Source organism: Canis lupus, chromosome 17 (genome assembly GCF_048164855.1).
Source record: "Canis lupus baileyi chromosome 17, mCanLup2.hap1, whole genome shotgun sequence".
In the NCBI taxonomy this organism is placed as follows: domain Eukaryota; kingdom Metazoa; phylum Chordata; class Mammalia; order Carnivora; family Canidae; genus Canis; species Canis lupus.
In genome coordinates, this window is record NC_132854.1 from 52,396,535 (window position 1) to 52,419,234 (window position 22,700).

The 22,700-nt window shown below is 36.5% G+C and overlaps 1 protein-coding gene and 1 long non-coding RNA gene across 5 annotated transcripts in view; one reads left to right on the forward strand and one right to left on the reverse strand.

Moving 5' to 3' along the window:
* The window catches only part of VWA8 (von Willebrand factor A domain containing 8), a 353,412-nt gene that overhangs the window by 94,270 nt on the left and 236,442 nt on the right, over positions 1-22,700 (reverse strand). For all 4 annotated transcript variants that reach the window (XR_012010082.1, XM_072782924.1, XM_072782926.1 and 1 more), the window contains 8 exons: positions 20,043-20,153; positions 19,055-19,119; positions 18,461-18,586; positions 17,221-17,330; positions 16,351-16,505; positions 12,134-12,329; positions 4,788-4,869; positions 330-531 (listed from right to left, as the gene is read on the reverse strand). Coding sequence is in view for 3 of the 4 variants with exons in the window: in XM_072782924.1 (XP_072639025.1) it covers positions 330-531; positions 4,788-4,869; positions 12,134-12,329; positions 16,351-16,505; positions 17,221-17,330; positions 18,461-18,586; positions 19,055-19,119; positions 20,043-20,153 (1,047 nt within the window). In the remaining variant the exon portion in view is untranslated. The remainder of the gene's footprint in view (positions 1-329; positions 532-4,787; positions 4,870-12,133; positions 12,330-16,350; positions 16,506-17,220; positions 17,331-18,460; positions 18,587-19,054; positions 19,120-20,042; positions 20,154-22,700) is intronic.
* LOC140608105 (uncharacterized) lies at positions 11,378-20,794 on the forward strand. Its single transcript, XR_012010083.1, has 5 exons — positions 11,378-11,996; positions 14,426-14,527; positions 18,335-18,635; positions 19,651-19,818; positions 20,608-20,794. It is a non-coding gene; the product is annotated as an uncharacterized lncRNA (long non-coding RNA).

Genomic DNA, 22,700 nt, shown 5'->3' on the forward strand with positions numbered 1-22,700 from the left:
TGGTAGTAAAAGTCAGAACAGATGTGAAGGCAGTGCTGGAAACCAATTAATGCTGGAGGTTAAACAACAAAAGTTGATTGTGTTCTCATGTCGTGATGTGAGGGGCCTGCATATTTAAACACTGACCAAAAAAAAAGGAAAAAAAAAGTAAACGTTTTAACTTTTTCACTATCTAGAGGGATAGATTTGTCTTTTTCTATTATGAGAAATTATTTTAGCTATTTAAGCAACAATATTTAAGTTTGGGGGCAAGAAGTTTCCACAACTGTAGCACCTGGAACTAAATTTATACCTGAGTATGCACCTTTTAAGGTCAATTTGAGTGGTACCTGCATCTGTCTGTCACCTTGTCCGATCATGTTTCTCCATTCCATGAGCGATCGCTGCAGATGTTCAAGTCCAGTTTCCCAAAGCCTGATGTGACCTCCCATGTCAACAGTAACAACACCGCCTTTGTCCCACTCAGCTAGAAGGGCATCTGTGTCTGAAATAGTAGATAGCCATGTGGTATACGGCGAGAGAGATTCTGACCTGATAACGAAATTACAGTAGTCAATTGTTTGGTAGTAATGAAGCTAGTTTACCTAATTTGGGTTCATTAAACATGCTATAAAGAATTCTAATAGCACATTCTAAAAGCATATTAAAAGACACCAAGAAATCCATCTGTAAGGAAAAAAATACACAGTTATCTATTGATTATTTATACTTTGCTGTATTTGCGGACCCATGATGATACTAACATTCACTGTCAGAAATGATGATACTAACATTCACTGTCAGAAAGAAAAGAACTCTAAACCAACTTATATCTCATGCACCTGCAACACTGGACTTCCTCCTTAGGGCTCTAAGTTTCAGTCTAAGTGCGGAAACTGATGTCTTGTTTATGGGCCTTAACTGCATTTGTATTATTATTTTGCATTTTCTAACTTAGGAAGTTACAGGAATTTATAACAAGGAATTTGTATATTTCTCATATTATATATTTCATACATGTACATCTTTCCTTTGTTATATATTCATTCCTAGGGATGCTGCTTTTGCCTATAAGAGTCAACTGCACACTTCCTTTTCCTGAGTATTGCTCTCACTATATAAAACAAACAGATCAGAAATTCTAATTACCAGTGTTAGCTCTCTAAATACATTTGATATTTTCAATATGAAATAAGTGGTCTAGAGGGATTGTCTGATCAGATAATAAAAACATAATAATCCATCAATGTAGATCTGGGAAAACCACAAAACCACTATATGTTGGGTAAAATCTTATAATATCCTAAAGAATAAACCAAGACTAGTTTGACTTTTTTTTCCAGTCTGCCTTAGTAGATATTCAACACAGAGTGACAAAGCTAGCTACTCTGGGACACAGAAGTTTTAGAAAATGTTAATATGAAGAGGATGATAACAGTAGGATGGGTCCTAGGGTTTCAGAACTATTTTACAGTTTCAGAAGGACTCAAAGAAGGTAACATTTGATATAAGACAGGATTTATCTCATGGGGTTCTCTCAAAAATATGTGCCTTAGGAAAAAATTAATAGGTACAGATGGTGAAGTAAAGGGCTATTCCAGAACAATGATGTTTATCTACATGCAACAATAATGTTTGAAATTCTTCTAAGAGCACTCAAGATGTAAGACGTGGTGTACTGTATATACTGGCTAAACGTCTAACTCTTCATACCATGAAACTTGAAATTTATAGGGGCAATTTCTTCAGTATGTCAAAAAAAGTGCCAAAAAAAGTGCTAAAAAAAAATCACATATTTACTACAATTTGCTCCCCAGCTCTACAATCTCTTCTTCATCTCATTTTAAATGTATATTCCCCTTTATATATAATAGCAAGATCTTTAAAGAATACATACAATTATAGTAGAGCGAGGCCCAGATTTTCATACACTCATAGATGAGAGCTAGGCAGTATCATTTTACAGATGCAAGCAATACAAAGATTTGAGGAAAAATAGTCAAGTTTTACTGGGAGCAAAAGTGATGTATTCATTCTGGCCCTGTAGTTACATACGGTGTTACTGTATTTTATGTTATTTGAAGTTAGCCATCAGATGGAAAATTCCAGCTATCTAGCAGAATGCTAAATTTAAGCAACTAGCAGGAAAACTGAAATCCAGATGGGTTGTTCTCTTGGATTGCATATATGCCAAAAATGGCAATAGCTAATCTCAAGAGAAATTCAGGATATACTGATAATGAACAGACTCCAAATCACATGGCACTTGAAATATGGCAAGTCCAAACTGAGATGTTCCAAAAGTATAAAATACATACTGATTTCAAAGACTTAGAAGAAAAAAGGAATATAAAATATCTCATTAAAATTTTTATATTGAGCATGTGTCAAAATGATAACATTTTTTAAAATTAAAAAATATTTTATTTATTTTAGAGTACGCATGATAAAATGATAACATTCAAATATACTGAGTCAATAAAATGTTATTAATTTCAACTGTTTATTTTTCCTTTTTTAAGTCCTTTTTAAAAATGTGGCTAATAAGGACTATAGAATGACATACATGACTTATATTCTATTTCTGGTGGACAGTACGGCTCTAAATGAATGCATCATGGCGACCAGCTGGCATTGGCTCTATACACAGCTGTTTTTCCAGATGTTTTTTCCATGGCAGGTATAACATCTGGTTCACACAGAAAGTTAAAAGAGAAAAACAATGAAATAAAAGCTAGAGCTAATGAAAGAGAAATTAAGAGAAATAGTGGAGAAAAATGACTAATGCTTTAGAAATGTAAAAAACAAAAAGTTGTTCTTTGCTTTTGTGGCTTAAACTAATATTATATTTTAATAAGCACATAGTTCATCTGGAATAAGTGATTTCCCCAAATGACTAAAAGCCATTTTCCATTAAACGGACACATTAAGATGCTCTAAGAAGGCACACTTATATATGTTGGAATAAGTAAACTTTTTTTTTTGAGTTATGCTTTTATTATTCCTATTTATTGAAACTGATTATGGGTCCTAAGAAATGAAACTGTGTTTCTGAGTTACTGTGTACTGTCATGTTTGGCATATGTTTGGCTATCTTCTTCTAGGGGTTGGAAGAGTTAGGTGGAAAGTGGCCTGATGATGCTGTGGGTGACTGACAGGTCTTGGTGTGGCTGGCCTTTCTTTCATGCTCCAGGCTCCTCTGTTGGGAGATTTCAGATGAGGTTTTCACCCCTGTGTTGTGAGGGCTCAGTCTTCTGTCAGGAAGTATTTGTAAGGAGGGGATGTGATGTCAAACTAGGCTAAAGCAGAATAAAAGATTAGAAGGAGGCAATGGACTGGGTGGAGGTGGGCAAAGTATGGAAGAATGAGGGAGCTAGGCCAACTAGACGAGCGCAGGTGCATGGTTCAGCTGAAAGAGGGAGTTCAGGCATGGATACATTCAGAAAGGGACAGACTCCTGGTGAGGACACTTGTGATCCTCAAGGGTAGAAACCAAGCACATAATTTTCCTTCGGTATCCTCAGTCTAGCTGGTTTGGGTACTTTGCTTCCATCACTGGACAGTGATAGAAGCAGTGAATGGTCATGAGCTCCATTACAAAATCTCTGGAAGCCTTTAGCTACTGTAAAGCCTTCACAAAATTTTATTTTATTTTATTTCTTTTTTTAAATTTCATTTTTTAAAATTTATTTTTTGTATATTTTTTTATTGGAGTTCGATTTGTCAACATACAGTATAACATTCAGTGTTCATCCCGTCCAGTGCCCCACTCAGTGCTCATCACCCAGTCACCCCCTTCACATAAAAAAAAAAACAAAAACAATTTTAGGGGATCCCTGGGTGGCTCAGCAGTTTAGCGCCTGCCTTCGGCCCAGGGCGTGATCCTGGAGTCCTGGGATCGATCCCACATTGGGCTCCCTGCATGGAGCCTGCTTCTCCCTCTGCCTGTGTCTCTGCCTCTCTCTCTGTGTCTCTCATGAATAAATAAATAAAATCTTTAAAAAAACAAAAAACAATTTTAAATAAATGCTAATTAAATTCCTTTGATATTTTGAACACATTTATCTCTGAAAACTAAAATATAAAGTTAAGTATGGTGGATGGAGCTCGAGAGTATTATGCTAAGCAAAGTAAGTTAGAGAAGACAAATACCATATGATTGCATTTATATGTAGAGTTTAAGAAACAAAACAAACAAGCAAAGGGGGAAAAAAAGAGGGAGAGAGACAGAGCAAAAGAGAGAGAGAGAGAGAAACCAAGAAACAGACTCTTAACTATAGAGAACAAACTGATGGTTACCAGAAGGGAGGTGAGTGGTGGGATGGGTGAAATAGATGATGAGGATTAAGGAGGGCACTTGTGATGAGCACTGGGTGTTGTTTAAAGCATTGAATCCCTAAACTGTACAACTGAAACTAATAGAACACTGTATGTTAATTAACTAGAATCTGAATAAAAACTTTAAAAAAATAGTAAGGATGAATATTTCTGCAATACTGAAAACATTGTTTCAGATACACAAAAACTGATCACTGGGATAGATCAATGAATAGATCAATGATAGAAAAATGAAGCCTCGTAGGTTGACTTACACCTATATATTGTTTGAACATTTTTCCCAAAGGAAAATAAAAATAGCAGTAAAACAGGCAGAACAGCAGCAAGATACAAGCCAACTGCAACTGGGAAAAAAAAAGGAGCTTGCTATTTAAGGAGGCAAAAGCACACATTTATTCAGAGCACTTGGTAAGACTTGACTTGCTTTTAATCAGACATACAAACTGAGAACATAGGTGAAAGTGGATTACCTGGGAATAGGGATATACCGGAGTTTCTTTGATTGAAGGTCAGTGATTTCTATATAACCAGCTGTTTGTGGAGGGGTAACATCTGCAAACAAGTCATGACACGAGCTGAGTATTAAATTACTGCACGGTATCAAAATAAGACCAGAAGAAAGCATGAATGTTGCTAAAAGTGGAATGAAGTTAGCAGTAGCCTAGGGCAGAGCTTTGAGACCCACCTGACAAGGTCCTGAGCCAAGTCTAGTCTCTAGGGTTGTTTTTGTCAAGGAAACACAAAGATTGTCAAACACCTGCATACTAGGCCACGATTCTTTACTGTCAGAAAATTACCTAAATTCTTTTCATTGTCTTTACTAGCTTCTCAAGATGAGACATTTTAGCACTTACAGTTTATTTGAAAAGATTTTATCACTTGAAACACAAAGATTGTCAAATACCTGCATATTAGGCCATGATTCTTTACTGTCAGAAAATGACCTAAGTTCTTTTCATTGTCTTTGCCAGCTTCCCAAAATGAGATGTTTTAGCACTTACAGTTTATTTGAAAAGATTTCATCACTCGAATTGTTTTTCTTTCCTAGGAAGTCATAATCAGAGTATAATGTGGTGGAAGCAGTACCCACTTTGTAATCAGACTGGCCAGGTATACAATCCTGGCTCTGGCATTTCTTAGTTGTGTTTTATGCTGGTCAAGTGAGTTATCTCACTGCTTCTGTCACTTGTAAAATGGGGTCACAACAGCATCTGAGCATCTGAGCACATTATTTTGAGGCTTAGATGAATTTAGTGAATGAAAAGCACTTTATTAATAGTTGCTCAGCACATGGTACCTGTAATTATTAGGGCCCTCTGACATAGGTGAGGGTGAGGTGAGGATGAGCCCACGGGATGAGGACTCTGGATCATGGAAGCTATGAAAGGGTTGGGGAAAGAGAGGGTATGACAAACAGGTGCCAGAGCTTCCATCTCCAATTCTGGAATTGCTTTCCAGCCAATTCCAGGGGTCTGCTGACTTCTTTTCCAAAGCCTTGAGTGCCATCACGCATGATCACTGGCTGACACCACCAGAAACTCTGCTCAGTCTTTATAGGTATTGATCTTAATACTGACAGCAAAGACACATGATTCCTGCTTGAGAGAGGAGGAGGCTGAAGCTAATAGAGGTACAATAATAATGTGACTTGCTTGAGGCGACATAGCTGGAGAGTGATGGAGATGGCTTTCTAATCCAGGCCTTTCTGGCTTTGAAATCTCTGCTCTGTCCACCATTCCACACAGCTCCCACCTAAGCTGATCCTAGGGCAACAACTTTTTAAAACAGCCTCATTTTACAAGAGATTGGTCATTAATGTCTCTTAAAAAAAAAAAAATCTCCCTTACACAGAACCTTACAACTTCACATTAGAATGAGATATCCAGGATATGCACACTGAACTTATCCAACTTATAGTTTACAAAAAATAAGAAACTTGGTATATTTATTTAATGTTTGTAGCCAAAGGTTTTTGAGTAGACCATCTGAAAAACTCAAAACTCAAAATATGTCTTATTTATTCAACAAACATGGTTAGGCTTACTTTGTACCAGACACTATACAACAAAGCACTGAGGACAGAGAAGAAGGAGATGTGATTCCTGTCTCATCTGAGGAGCCCACAGTAAAAAGAGGAAAAGTTCCTTTAAAAACAAAAACAAACAAAAAACTACAACAAAACAAAATCCACTGTGGTCCTCTGGGGACTCAGAAAACACTCCAGGGTGGGACTCACAGGCCTGGGGCCAGGTATGAGCTGCAGAGTCAGGCAGGGGGAAGTGTCAAGGGTCAGAGGGCTAGGAGGAAAGGAAGGTAATGTCCAGGGTTAGTGGAGGGTAAGAAAAGACAGTTACTATGGTAACCTGACCACCCGGCTGAATTGGCTGTCCCTAGATGGCCATTTATATAAAACAAGCACGCTTATCATCAGTCACACACAGCCTGCATTAGAAATGCTGCCTGAGATAGAAGGTCAGTCTTGGATAAAGTTCTGCACCATATATCATTTTTGACAGTTCCTGCTGCTAAGACCCAGCTGAAGTGGGTTGAATTATTTATAGACCCAAGTTCCTTGCCAAAAATGACCAGTTATTGAAGCGGTTGGGATGACTCGAGCTGCCTAGCTAACCAACTTAAATTTTGGCTTGTCACTCACGGGTGCTTTTTTTTTTTTCATAAGTAGTAGTATTAAGCTGAGCTACAGGCCACCAGTGCTTTCAGACGGCCCATGAAAGCAAAGTAAGCCAACTTATTTTAAAATATCTTTTCTTTCACTGTGCAAATTAATTCCATGGCATAAAGAGGGTGAGAAAAATGCAGTAATGGCTGTGTCTATTTCAAGAAGGAGAAAGTAAGAATTTTACTCCTGGCGCTAAAAAATATTTTCACGTATCAGAAAAGGCAATTTGTGGCTATAAAGCACTTCAGAACAGTATAAAGGGAGTGGTGGTGGTGGTGGTGGTGGTGGTGGTGGTGGTAATGGCAAGCATTTGAAAAATAATCAGAACTGACGTTTACTGATTTGAAAATGAATCAGCTCAGAATATGTGATTGAATTAAGGAAGTGAACACCGTGGCCAGATTTCCCTCGAAATTTGGCCAAATCCTTGTCTATCCATTTTAAACATTTCAACACTATAGAGAGGACAGAGGCTCAGTAAATTTCCATTATATTTACAGTCCAGGTGGATTTCAAAGAGAGGTATAAGCTATGCGTGGGGATGAATTACCTAATGATGGAAGGCAAGTCACAGCTCCGTGTTTATTGCATAGGTCCCATGAACAGTGGGGACAGCTTATATGCACAACGCCAAGGTTAGGAGGACGTATAAAAGCTGTCAGACAAAACAACTGAGAACACATTCAGAGGGAGGATGAAATCATATTAAAAAATTCACTCCTTTTAGGAATGTAATTTGATGTACACCTGTTAACTACCAAGTTTAATGCACTTCTGTGTTAAGAGATGAAGAGTGAAATGAAGAGCCCTGCAATGTGGCTAATTGCCAAATCTTTGAATTTACTCAAAGTTCAAAACACAGAGTATCACTTCTAAACCAGAGTTGTTATTTTGTGTTTAAAGAGCTGAGGTCTGTAATTAAGAAAAAAGAAAAAGAAGAAAAAAAAAAGCTAACATTTAACTAGAAGAAAAACAACTGGAAGACAACAGTAAATCTCTCCCTGTCTGCAGTCAGCAAAAGTTATACCATCTTTGTGAAAGCCACCAGGAAAATAGCCTTTATAGTTTCTATTGATTTCTTTAATAAACAGGCTGATATGCATTAGTTCCTGACTAATCAGATGGCTGGATTCTATTTACTTAAAGAAAAATAACTATTTTTTTTTATTCTAGTGTTGGCTCACGATTGCTTCTTAACCAGAGCAAAGGTATTTCTTATGCCATAATCTTTCTTCTACTACTTTGGAAGTTATATATTCTATTCCTACTTTACTGACACATAAACTTTATTAATATCATTGCTTTCCTCTTGAACAATGTAAGGTACAAAGAACACTTTAACATCAGTCACTCCTCTCTTAACTTGTGGATTATAATGGTCTCATAGTTTTGATACATGCTTCTTAAAATTTCACAAACTTATTATTTTTGTTCCTTATAACTGATGCTTGTTAGCTAAATATTTACAAATTTCTCATGTGTCCTCATCTGAACTGGCTGATCTCTAAGGTCTGTGCATAGCTATCTTCCTGGGATCTCCCTTTATCATTCTCCTAGGGTTTTCTGTTTTTTTTTTTTTTTTTTATAGTCCATGTTTATGAAATTTTTCCTATGTGCTGGACACCATTCTAAGCCCTAATAGGCAACTCTCAGAAGAGTAAATCACAACATATAAAAAGATTCTCAAGGTTATTAAATTAGGGAAAGAGAAACTGAAACCACAATACAAGGTCTGATCCTTATAAGAGTAGATAAGGATTGGGAGCACAGGACTTCTTTTATGCTGCCGGAACAATATTTGGGAAACAATTTGGTAATTCTACTCTTAAATATATATCCTATGGACTCTCAGCATGTACACAAGGAGAAGGGTATGAGGCTATTCATTGCCTATTATCTGTAATAGCAAAAATCAGAAAGAACTTAAGTGTGCATCAACAGAGACCAGATGAATAAACTGTAGTGTGTTCAGCAGTGAAAATAAATGAAGGAGCTATCAATATGGATGATGACAAAGACCATTCCCCTGGGACCAAACTCTAGTCAGGCTCTTTTGGATCCTCGTTCCAAATAGGCCCCAACTTTTGGGCTTCTGTGTTCATCTGTGCACTCCTCACTTTTAGCAACAGTCTTGCTAAGTCAGTTTAACCAGAATCCTCCACCCTCAACATGTGATCAGGTGTCCTCATCCTCCATCATCCTCGAGGTAAGGTCTCATCACCCTGGCCCACCTTCAGCAAGAATCCTCCCAGGTCAGTTTAGCCAGAAGTCTTCCTTATCCTTGATTTCCTCTTAATTTTCTACCCACTGATACCTACCAACAGTTAGAAGCTCTATACTATCTGACTTTGACACTCATTATAAAGAAGTGTCAAAGCTAGAAAGTAATCAAGTGTGCTACTAGTGAAGGCATAGACACAGCGATCAATGGATCACAATAGAAAATACAGAAAGAGACCCAAACATATGTGGTCAGTTGATATTCAGCAGAGGTCCAACTGCTGAAATTCAATGGAGAAAGGACAGATTTTCCAGCAAATGGTGCTGAAACAAGTGAATATCCACATATAAAACAATGAGTCTCAATCCACACTTTGCACCGTATAAAAAAAAAGATCTCAAAATGGAGCATGACATGTAAAATCCAGAACTACAAAATTCCTAGAAGGGAGATTTTCCCTTCATCAAAATGGGAGAAAATGTTTGAAAAGAATGTATCTGATAGTGGACTTGTACTTCAGAATATATAAGGAACACACAAAACTCTTAAAAAAAAAAAAAAAAAACCCCAAATAACTCAAGGGCAAAAAATCTGAGACATTTCATGAAGGAAGGCACACATGACAAGATGCTCAACATCATTAGACACTGGGGAAAATGCAAATTAAAATCATCATGAGATACTGCTGCATGCCTCCTAGAATGGTGAAAGACTGACTGTACCAAGTATTGGCAAGGAGGCGGTGCAACCAGAACTCTCCTTCATTGCTGACTGGAATACAAAACGTATTGTCACTTTGTAAAACAGTTTGGCGGTTCTTTCATCTAATGTAAAAATGCCACTCCTACATATTTATTCAAGTGAAGCAAAGACTTATGCTCACTTAAGGATTTGTGCGCAAGTGTTCACAACAGCCTTATTCAGTATTGTCCAAAGGAGGAAATGATCCAACTAGCCCCCAACTTGTGAATGAATAGACAAAGTGTGCACATCCACACAATAGACTACTACTTGGTGATAAAATGAACTAGTGGCACAAACAATAATATAAGTGATTCTCAAATACATGACATTAGGTGACCGAAGCCAGAAGTGAAAGATCATATACTCTATGTTGCTGTTTATATGAACATTCTGGAAAAGGACAGAAATCAGACCCGGTCAGGGGATAGGGAAGAGGCAGAGAGGCTGAGTGCAAAGCGGGGGTTTGGTGGAGATGGAATTGTTCTTTGTCAGTTATGGTGATGGTTATACAACTGCATGTGTTTGCCAAACTCACAGAATTATATACAAAAAAGGATGACTTTTACTCCATATAAACTGAACCTTAATAAGAACGAATGCATACTTTAAAATATCATGGATGTGTGGGGAATGGGTAGGATGAGGAAAGAGAGGTAGAAGAAACGTCAGGAGGCTGTTGTAATATTCCAGTGCAAGATGGCAGTGATTTGGATGTTGGTAATAGAACTCTAGTCAAGTGGGTGAATCAAAGTATACTAGTGAGGTGTATCAAAAGGACATGGTAATTTATGATGGGATTAGATAGAGAGGATGAAGGAGAAGAAGTATCAAGGAAGACTCCTGGGTGCACTAAATTCTAGTACAGTTTCTTGTATTTCCTGGAATGTTGTCATGCCCCTGTACCTTTCACACAGGTTTCCCTCTTCCTGAAATAATTCCTTCATTTGATTCCCTCCTATTCATCTTTTCAAGGGTCAGCTCATAATCACCAGTCTGGACTACAAGCTTCTCCTTTTATAGATCATCTTGTGAATATACCTATCATAGCACTGTACTGAGATTGTCACTTTATTCACCTGCCTCTTCAACCTTAAGAAACATTTTGGGGAAATGATGATTTCTTTGGAAGGAATTAATTCTAAAGATTATCATATAATCAGGACTTCTCAAACCCAGTAACAGATTATAATACATCTAGCATTATATTTATTAAGTCCACAGTGATAATAATGAATGTAGACACAGGGTATGTTATGACTATGATGCAAATAATAATCAGTGGCTCAATGATCAAACAATTTCATCATTATCCATTGTGATGAAAGCCTGTGTAGTTCAGTGAGAATAATGGAAGACTTGGTGCAGATCTGAGCTCTGGTGGTCACTTTGGGGCGGGGGTGGGGGTGGGGGTGGGGGGACCCTTGGCCTGCCATCTGAGCTCCCTCTGTCAGCTTCCCTGCATACAAGTTAGAGAGTTCATCGACGACAGAATGGAGATTTGAAGGTTAAATACATGTATACAAGGAAAAGTGATCAGTACAGGACCTGGCATATGTTTTGCAGTAATAAATATTAGACAGCTCTGAGAGCACTGCTAAGGCAGTAACTTGCATGAGTCCTTGGCCTTTCATCATGGGAGTTCAAGACAAAAGTCGGCCCCATATTCTATCCCTATTGGTCTGATGATTTTTAAGTCTCTTTGACAATATCTTCTAAGTAAAGTAATCATATAGACTGTAAGGCAAAGGAAGAAGAGTTTTATTTATTTTACTTATTTATTTTTTAAAGATTTTATTTTATTTATTCATGAGAGAGAGAGAGAGAGAGGCAGAGACACAGGCAGAGGGAGAAGCAGGCTCCATGCGGGGAGCCCGATGTGGGACTCGATCCTGGGACTCCAGGATCATGCTCTGGGCTGAAGGCAGGTGCCAAACTGCTGAGCCACCCAGGGATCCCCCTGGAAGAAGAGTTTTAACAGCAGTGGCTTCCACCACACACTGCGAGAAACTGAGTGAAAACCTTCTGGGCATACACGTAGGTCTTTTTAGCTACTTGACCCTGATAAAATTACATTTATAAATACAGAATGATAATGATAAATTAAATATCCCTACCAAAAGCAAACTACACCTTGACTACCTTGGCAAATTAGGAGTTGGTAAGTTTCTTACCTTTTGGGTAGATATCTTTTAGAGGGACTTCTCCTGGGGGCAGAATCCTGACGATCTGGTTAGTATCTAAAAGAGTCACACAATTGCTTTGTTTTGGAGTTTCACTTTTCTTTTTTCCTCCATAGAATGTTGTATCAGTGACACTTGGTTTATGCAAGGATGATGGCCTTTTCCAAGAATAGACTTCACTGGGTGACTGAAAGAAAAAGATTAAAGTGCTGAAATATAGGGGAGCTCGGTCAGTTAAGCGTCTGACACTTCATCTCAATTCAGGTCTTGATCTCAGGGTTGTGAGATCAAGCCCCATGTTGGGCTCCAAGCTGGGCATGGAGCCTACATTTAAAAAAAAAAAGTACTGAAATACTGTTGACCCTTGAACAATACAAGTCTGAACTGTGCAGATCCACTTATATGTGGATTTTTTACAGTACAGTAAATGTATTTTCTCTTCCTCATGATTTTCTTAATGACATTTTCTTTTCTCCAGCTTACTTTATTGTACATATAAAATGTTACGTAAGATACAAAATGTATGTAATCAAATGTTTATGTTATCAGTAAGGCTTCCAGTCAACTGTAGGCTATTAGTAGTTAAGTATTGGGGAGTTGAAAGTTATTCATGGAGTTTTGACTGTGTGAAGGGGGTCAGCATCCCTAACCCCCATGTTGTTCAAGGGCCAACTCTACTATAAAGTACGTATACCACACCTGGTATAATGCAGCCCTTTAAGCAGACACCAGATACTTGTATTTCACGAGTATAAAAAATCAGATTATTTCTCAACATTTTTGAATTTAGTATAGAAAATAGCTGCTTACCAATAATCATAATTTTCAGGCAAATGTGAAATATACAACATATTTTTTACCTTGAGATGAATTATAACTAAAAAGAGGGACTATAACAATAAAGTCAGTTTGAAAATGAAATATCTAATACACCTACTCTCTGGCATTGCCAGCATTCTGAAGTCCCTGAGTGTTCCTTACCATTCATATCTTTCTGTCTGCCCTAGATGTTCATAACTCTTCTGGAATTTTGAGTTAATTTTCCCCCTTGCTTTACTTACATTTTTTTGCCATATATGTATTTAGCCTTCCCTACTCCCAAATCATAGATACTCTCCTATATATTTTCTAAATGTTTTAAAGTTTTGTCTTTCACATTTAAGTCCTTAATCCATTAGAGATTTATTTTTGTGAATGGCGTGAGGCGAGATTCATTATTTGTCCTTTTTCCACTAATTGGAAATATTGTCTAAATACCATCAAATACCAAATAGCACTGATCAACACTGCTACTATAAAATACAGTTCTGAATATGCATCCATCTGTTGCTGGGTACTTACTCCACTCATTTATTTTTCTATCCCTACACCCATACCATTGTCTTAGTTACTGAAGCTTCATAATAAGCCTTGAAACTTAGTAGGGCAAATACCTCTGCTTCTACTTGGTTCTTCTTCACATCTTGATTATTGTTTATCCTTGCTCTTCCATAAAAATGTATGAGCTGGATTTGTCAGTATTTTTTTTATTTTAGCTGTTCTAACAGGCATATAGTAGTATCTCATCATGATTTTAATTTGCATTTCCCAAATAACTAATGATATTGGACATCTTTTCATGTACTTAATCTCTTAGCCTCTTAAAGCATCTGTTCAAATTATTTGCCTTTTTCCCCACATTTACCCCCAATATATTGAAAACCAGGAGTTCACACAAATAGATCCAATTCTAATGCAATGATTACAGGATTCATTCTGGAGTTCTCCCTTTCTCTATCTGTAACTCCCTTCTCCAACAGTGAGAAACTAGACTTCATTATCTTTAATAGATTTACTTTTCTTGCTCAATTCCACTGAATGTGACTTATATCCCATCCCATTACTAACCTTCCCTCCTGGGCAAATGCCTTCCTTACTCTGCTTGGTTCTGAGAGCCCACATTGGGCTACACTCATGAATGGATGCCTCCTCACCTTACTGGGGCTTCTAAATCCTACACCAGGCTACTTCTACCTCTTCATGGGCACTGTCTGCATCCTGCCTGGAGTTGATTCTCATCACCGGTGGTTATACCCTCCCCCATCTTGGATGGGCTCACCTGCTCAGACTCTGCCCTCTGATGCTTCACACTGAGCTACTGTTTGCCCATTTTCTATATTGGATGATTTGTTTTCTTGCCTTTGAGTTTTAAGGAAACTTTGTAGGTTCTAGATACAAGTCCATTGTGGGAAATGTGATCTGCCAATATTTTTTCCCAGCGGTACCTTTTCATTCTCTTAACAGTGTCTTCTATAGAGCCGAAGCTGCCAATTTTGAAGAAATTCAATTTATCAAAAATTTTGATATCTGAGATACTCAGTAGAGCGTTTAATATAAGTGGTGATGGTGAGTATCCTTGTCTTATTCTTGATATTAAAAGGAATGCTTTTAATGTTTTGCTATTGAGAATGATATCTGCTATAGGTTTTTATGGCTACTTGGCATTAGGTAAGGAAGTGATACTATGTTTATAATAATTTAGGTGCTTCTGATAATGCTATAAAAAGTTACTAGGTGACATATCCCTTTATTGATAGATTTACGAAGAGTCAAAAGAGATTCACATAAAAGCAGAAAGGCACTGTGGTACAGGAGAAAGGATACAGGTTTGAAGGTCAGTCACACTTGACCTCAAATACCAGCTCCTTTACTCGTATTTTTTTTGTGGCCTAGGGGATATACCTTCTCTGTTTCTTCATCTTTAAAACCTTATAAAATTGTTTTAAAAATTGTCATGTATGAAAGGATTTAGAATAGTGCAGTGCCTGATTTTTGTATTAGGACCTAAAAAATACGTTTGTTATCATAAAATGCTGAAAGGCTGCCTAACTGACCGTAGTCTTTTATTTAACAAATATTCACTAACATCTCCTATGTGTTGCTTACCATACTGAGTAGGGGGGTAGGACTTTTAATTTAACACTAGTCCTATAGGCTATAAAGGATTTCTACAGGGTTAATACAAGATGTGTTATACTCAGTGCCAAATACTTTTTAACCATTTTTTTTACAGTAACATTATATTCCTATACTAATTTCTTCAATCAGAAGATCAGTATTTTAAATGACTACACCTTCAGAAACATAGCTCTAGTATTTTCCCTACTGAGGGCAGCAATCATTGAGAAAGCATATTAAACACAACTCTCATTCAGACAAGGCTATGTAGATACTGTATTACAACAATGTGTTTCATTTTCAGTTATATAATACCATAGCAAACGCTTTTTACTTAATAATTAGGAAGACATATGGCAAAATCCTAAGCCACATATTATCCACTGGGTTTTGGATTTCAGATACCTTAAATCCTGAAGTAGTCACCATTCATTAATTACATTAAAAATCTGAGATTGTTTGAGATGGGTGTACCATCAGGCAGAGCCCATATCTTTATCCTTAAATGATTCTATTCAAAAACAAAAGCTACAAACGTAATCATGAAAATTAAATGTTAAATCAAAATACACGGAGCTACATCTAAGGTCATTAGATGGCATCTTGGACTTAAATAGCCTTTATATTTCATTTTCCCCCGTTTTCATCAGGGGAATATGGTGACTAGTTTCATCTGAAGTCAATTACAAATAGCCTCTTCTTTACAGATAATGGTACATAGCAGCAGTGGTCCCTTCTGATAGTTGAGACTATCACCATAATCTGGATGCTGCAAAGATATGAGAAATCAGAGCAAAACTCAATGGAAAGTGAATTGATGTTCATGAGTGTTGAAAAATGTAATCCACAGTGATGAGACCCCCCCCAACAAATATAACTAACAAATTCTAGAAGACATATTATTTTGTCAGTCTCAAATGCTCCTCTTGACAGATTACATAAGCACACATTAAGACAACATAATGTAAAATTATAGTCAGTAGGTTAAACATTTAACCGTGTCACATGGACTCCCATGTATAAAGAAGACTGGTATCCCATGACTAAATCACATAACTGCATTACTCTCCAAATGTTAATTTTAAAGAAGCAAGAGAAGCTCAATAGGTTGAGTGCATTTTCTAATGACTGATTTGGAATATAGACTTGATCTGAAATGTTTACCAGAATATTGTTACATTTTTAATTAGCCCTATGATAGCCTTATAGATTACAGGCTAGACTGAGGAGAAGAAATATTTATTCAATAATTGAAAAAAAATGGTGCTTACCATAAGATCTGGGAAGCCAATAACAACTGTAGCATAACTATTCTTATCTGAGAGAATTCGGTTAGGAGATGCAATTTTCTGTCCCACAGCTGAACTTAGATTTTCAGATGATAGCTGATCACTTGAAATTTTATGAGGTATGCTGAGATCTGTTTCTGAAGTGTCAGAGAAACATTAGATACCATATGCCCCGAGATTTCATTCTTGTTAACTTGAACAGAAAAGCACAAGTTAAAAAAAGAGAAAACACTTTAAATTATATTCACGGCCTTTTGTTTGAGAAAATTCAGTTTTTACAATCAAGGCATCTTCTCTAAATGAATACAAGTATTTACTGAATTTGAAATTTCATTAGCAATATATATTATTAATATCACCCGCAGGAAAGATGTGAAACTGACCCAATCCAGTGCTGGTAATGGTATGTTTTAGGTTTTTTTCATAAGTACTATTCATCCCTCAAAACTGTGATGAATTAAGTAGAAAATCTGAGGTCCTGTGTAAAAAAAGAAAAGATGCAACCCTAAAAGGGTAATATATAATTACATTAAGTATACATTTAGAATTACATTTAATATACACTTAGAATGTATATTATTTATACATTTAGAATGTATGAATGTATATCTAAATGTATAATATACATTTATACATTTAGAAACTAAATGTATATTAAAATTCTGCTTTCTCAGTTAAAAAAATTCAAACAACTTAAAAGATAGTACATTCTTATTTACTAGTTCTAATGTAGCTACTAAGTTTCTCTCTTGGCATAAATTTAACATATGTGGATGTTATTGTTCTTAAATGATGCTAGAGGACTGTAAGCATGAACCGTACGGCCATAAACACAAAGATCACACAATTTACCTTGTATAACTCCAAATCCTGAGCTAGGTGGTTCTTCTTTCAACATGTACAACTGGCAAACCCCACTATCCTCAGATTCAATGTGTGCAGGCTTAGTTAAAAGATATTTCCTGTAAACAAACAAAACACCTAAATGAAAAGTTTTTCCTTTTTGATAATTGTGAGTCCAGGCTATGAAAAATCAGAATTCTACCCCAACCCCCTGCCAAAGCCTTGTTTTTATATTTTGAGTATGATTTGCAGTTTCAGAGTTACACTCTGAACAAATAACTTCTCAACGTGGTGTATAGGGAGCATTGCATAATAACAATGCAGTAATAAATATGAACTAGAATCCAGTAAGAGGAAGGGCTGAAAACTGAAAAAAAAAAAAAAAAAAAAAAAAGCAACCCTAATGCAACACACCTGCGTTATCATGGAACCTGCTATTGATAGGACTGTTTGATTAGCCAGTAGGTCAAGTGGGAACCTGGCCTCTTATTTGTGACCAGCTAAGGGACAGAGGCCCTAACTGCTATAATTCCCCATCTATCTATTTTTAAGGTTTCTAAAATAGGGATGTATGAATAGCCAGAAATCTTTTGCAGCAAGATATTTCTGCTTGTCACCCAAGGGGCAGAGAGAGAGAGAGTCTGTATTTAGCCAGTCAAGGTAATGCAGGAGGGAGGGGGACACAAAATTTACTGTGCACACTTTTTCATGCCATGTGCATATATAATTCCCTTTCATCAAGAAATATAGCATCCAATGGGAGGGAAGCAACACAAACATGAATGTAACTATATAAGAGCAACCAAGACAAAATGAAGAAGAAACTTCTAGGGGGTGAATTTTGTGAAGCTCCAAAAAGGCAACAGCTCTAGGACAGACACCATGGTCCTCCGAAGAGAGGATAAATCAAATATCTATTTTGAAATATCTCTAATTGGGCAAGAATACCATGAATTTTCAATGTAGTAATGGGAAAAATCCAAGGAAATATGGATCATACTTAAAAGTCATTATGTTTTTACTGTTAACTTCAACGTCATTCTCTGAAACACTTTATAATTACTCTGTGAAGTGATATTTATTTCCATTTTCCCCTCCCCTTTCCTTTAATTTTCATCTACAGAGATGCCAAATTCAGAAATTGTTAAAAGCCAGACATTGGAAGACAGAAGAGTAAGGATGCTGGATAACTGCATACACATGGTTGAGCTATGGTACACTCCATGAGATGCTATGTAGATCTACCCACTGATTTGTTTTGTCCTCTACCAGAAGCCACTTGTCCTCTGCTACAAGAAAAACTGTCTTCAGGTTGATGGGAAGTGAGATGGTGTGAGTTCGACCTTCTAGAACATCCAGCACAGTCAGGTTGTTCCTGAAAGAGGAGAAGAAAACTATCTGAAAGGAAATGGTGAGGATAATGGGTGAGTAACAATGGCACCGTCATTTCATGATCTATCATGCAACCCTAAGAAGATCAAGACTAAATAATAACAAAGAAAAATGTTAATTGAGACAATGGGGGAGGGGAGGCAGAGGGAGAGGGAGATAGAGAATCTTAAGCAGGCACGGAGCCGGACACAGGGCTCAATCTCACGACCCAGAGGTCATGACCTGATCTGAAATCAAGAGTTGGAAGCTTAACCAACGAGCCACCCAAGTGTCCCAAGCACTGTCATTAGGTCTGTTTTTAAATATTCTACAATGTGGGAGGAGTTACTTTTACAATAAAACATTTGCAATTTGTTACATTGGTTTTATAATAAGCAAGTATAATTAAATGAGGAAACAGAATGGACAAAACAAGGATCCCAGGTTAAATCTTCTATAACAAAGAGCTCACCCATTTTCTTTGTAGAATACTAGCCAGTTTTTGTGCGAAAATTCTTTACACATTTTATAAGTTTCCTAAAGACAAAACAAAATATTCACATTAAATGTGTGAGATGCAGTCATGTCTCTTCAGCTGTTTTTTCTTAAATAAAGTTCTTTGACATGTAAAACATGTAATTCTCTGAGAAGCTACCTCTTTATTTACTTCAGATTGTTATCATAATGTGGATCAAAGTATATTTCAAAATTTATTTCAACTATGTACTAAAATAACTTTAGGATAAAAATTTAAAAAATAATCCCAAATACTGATTAGAAATAAACCTACTATCTTGTGGTTAACTGTGGAATTTATACCATGATATAAACACATAAGAAATATAGTTTTTGTAGATTTGAATATATTTATGGTATTTAAGATATCTGGGTGTTTTTTTTTCATGGTCTTTTAAAACTTAAGTATGCTCTTGCATAGGGCAAGAAGTCAGACTTATTTTATATCTATTACTTTTTTTTTAATAAATTCAGAATAAATTCTCTTGGGTTGGCCTAGAACTTATTTACTAGTTTAATTTAGTTAATATATTTAAATGTTTATTTATTTAGTAGGTGCAATCAGGTGTCATATTCATCAGTTTATTACATGAAGCCAAGACATAAACGTACAACTTGAAAATAGTTCAGTGACTGCATGCTCAGGAATCTGTCATGAATATCATGCTCAAAAAGTTCACGATGATCTATTATTATAGTTCAGTCCTGACAAGTCTTCATGTGAGTATGAGGTCTACAAAAAAAAAAAGTTACTGGTAACTTAATGATATGTGTATCTATGTCTATTTGTATTACATTAACATCTACAAGTGCACAATGAGAATTCTCTTGTGCAGTGCAGTTATAAACAATAGGTACTGAGAGGGATGGGCATGCACACATCTTTCAGGTAGAAAGCTCCAGAAATCCTTGGAAATTTGCTGGACAAGTTGAGTGTTCCTTACCGTGTCCTCCTTACTCCACCAGGAAGGTTTCTTAGATGGAACCTCTTCTGAAGGGAGGATGAGACGTCGAAGTGCTTGGCCAGTGGTATCCAATAATAGGATAACATTACTCTGGAAATAAAGTGAATAGTAAAAAGGTCAAGATTCATTCTTTTTTTTTCTTTTCTTTTCTTTTCCTTCCTTCCTTCCTTCCTTCCTTCCTTCCTTCCTTCCTTCCTTCCTTCCTTCCTTCCTTCCTTCCTTCCTTCCCTCCCTCCCTCCCTTCCTCCCTCCCTCCTCCCTCCCTTCTTTTCTTTCTTCTTTCTAAAGCAGTAGGCTCTTGGCAATGTGGGAATAAAGAATACAGTGGTTAACCAAAGGGAAGATGATGATATTGAAAGACTTAAGAGACACCATAAAGACACTACGTGGTTTTCCTTAATATAGAATGTAAAGAATATATATATATTTATAAAGCCCTTTCTAAATACATGCTACTTAACCATGATTCTGTTTTATTATATACTTGAGGAAATTAAGAGGATCAATAATTTTTTTAAAAATTTTATTTATTTATTTATGATAGTCACACACAGAGAGAGAGAGAGAGAGAGAGAGAGGGGCAGAGACACAGGCAGAGGGAGAAGCAGGCTCCATGCACCGGGAGCCCGACGTGGGATTCGATCCCGGGTCTCCAGGATCACGCCCTGGGCCAAAGACAGGCGCTAAACCGCTGCGCCACCCAGGGATCCCCAGGATCAATAATTTTTAAAGTCTGTTCACTTTTATTAAAATGATACTTAAAGAATATTTTGTTGAAAACTGTCTTACACTGTGCATAATTAAATCTTGTTTGTGGTTTTCACAAGGTTTACTTCAGAAGATATGTACATGATAAAATGATGGGTTAGCCAGAAAAGATCAAGGATCCTAAGAACCTAGTTTGCAATGAGTGTTTCTTCATTTTAAAATTCACTAAGCTTGAAGAACTCACAGTGGTGCTGTAATGATATACAAACGAGATTTCTCCAGCCGTATTAATTATAGTTTTGCAAATGAAGTAATAACCTCCCAGTGGTTAGCATTTTTTTCCCAGAAAAAAATGTTGAAATAAACTTTAAACATTAAAATCAGTGAACAGGAACACATGAATAAGAATTTAAAATTGAGAAAGGCAGAAAAGACGAAATATTTTAAAGAGACACAATGAACTTGGCTCTTTGTGGTTAAAACTTAAAAAATGTTTGAAGATTAGACAAAAAGGCTTGCAAAAAAGGGCAACTTTAAGTTCTTTTTCAGGCCTCATTGTTATGCAATTGTCTTCTTGATTTTCTTTTGTTTTGTTTTAAATTTAGGGCTCCTCCAGTTGTCCTAACCTGTATGAACTTTGCATTTCACAAACTTTCTTTGGGGAAAATGAAGTCATAATGAATCCAAAGAATGAATAGATAGTTTGCAAGATATAGGAAACAAATGAATATCCGTTTGCTTGTTCCTTAATAGTTACTGAACAGCTTAGGTTTAAAGCATAAAGGAGGACACAATGTTGAATTGACCACCACTCTTGCCCTGTCTTATGTAGTCCAGTCTCAAATGAAAAGAAATGCAAAAAGATTGATGATTCATCCATACATCTGGGACTTCATCCTGTGGTTTCAAGTTTATTTGACTTAGCTAATTGTACTGAAGTGCTCAGGCATTAAAGTTGTATTTGTACTGTATAGATTCCTACACTCCACATGGTGACTGTATTAAAAAATCCTACTAAGCATGTTGACAGAGCTTAAGCTTCTCTGCAAACATCACTCTTTGAGCGCGTCATTGGTATAATATGCAATTCTCCATTCAGAATGTGCGTTAGGGATGTTTTTTAAAAAATCATCATTTCCTATGAGAAGTATTATTTCTGGCCTTTGAAAGTTCGAAAAACGGTGGCAATACCTTAACAGTTTTACTTAAGAAAATGTATTAAGTCAAAAATTTATAGTCTCCATTCTAGATTAAATCTTTTTTTTAGCAAGTATTTTTTGAAGGAGACACTCTTTCTCGTGTGGCAAATGTGAACTACATTAACATGATTTCATAGCACTTCAGCCATTTGGGATAATATTAACTCTTCTAAGCAAAAGAAAGTCCTAAAAATAATGTTTGATTTCAAAATATAATTAGGCAGAAGAATAAACAGATGATTAAATAGATACGATGAAGCAGAAAAAATAAGTACGGTTTTGCATTTTTCTTCCTTTTTAGGACCTAATACTTATAGGCTCATAATTTGGCATAAGTGGACTGAAAAACCGTTATCGTCTCACGTGGCAGAAAACATACATATATTTCCATCCATTGTTGTATTTAGAATGTTTTAGAAGCAATTGGCAACACCAAGGAGCTCTGTTGCTCCGTCCTTTTAGATGTTAATGGCTTCCTTCTGTAAATGACTAATAATATATTCTGTCTGAGTTTAAAAATAGAATTTTGCGTCATATCTGAGTACGTGTAACTGTGGCTTTGGTGCTCCTTTAGGGGGGCAGGGAGAAGAAGCAAGTGAGCAATTTTATTATGCTTGTATCTGACTGGGAGAAAAGTAACCTCTGGATGACCTCAATGTCCTAAAGTCTGAAATTCTAAACTCTGTACAGATGAAATAAGTAATCTCATGGCAGGGGAGGGGGAAGGGAG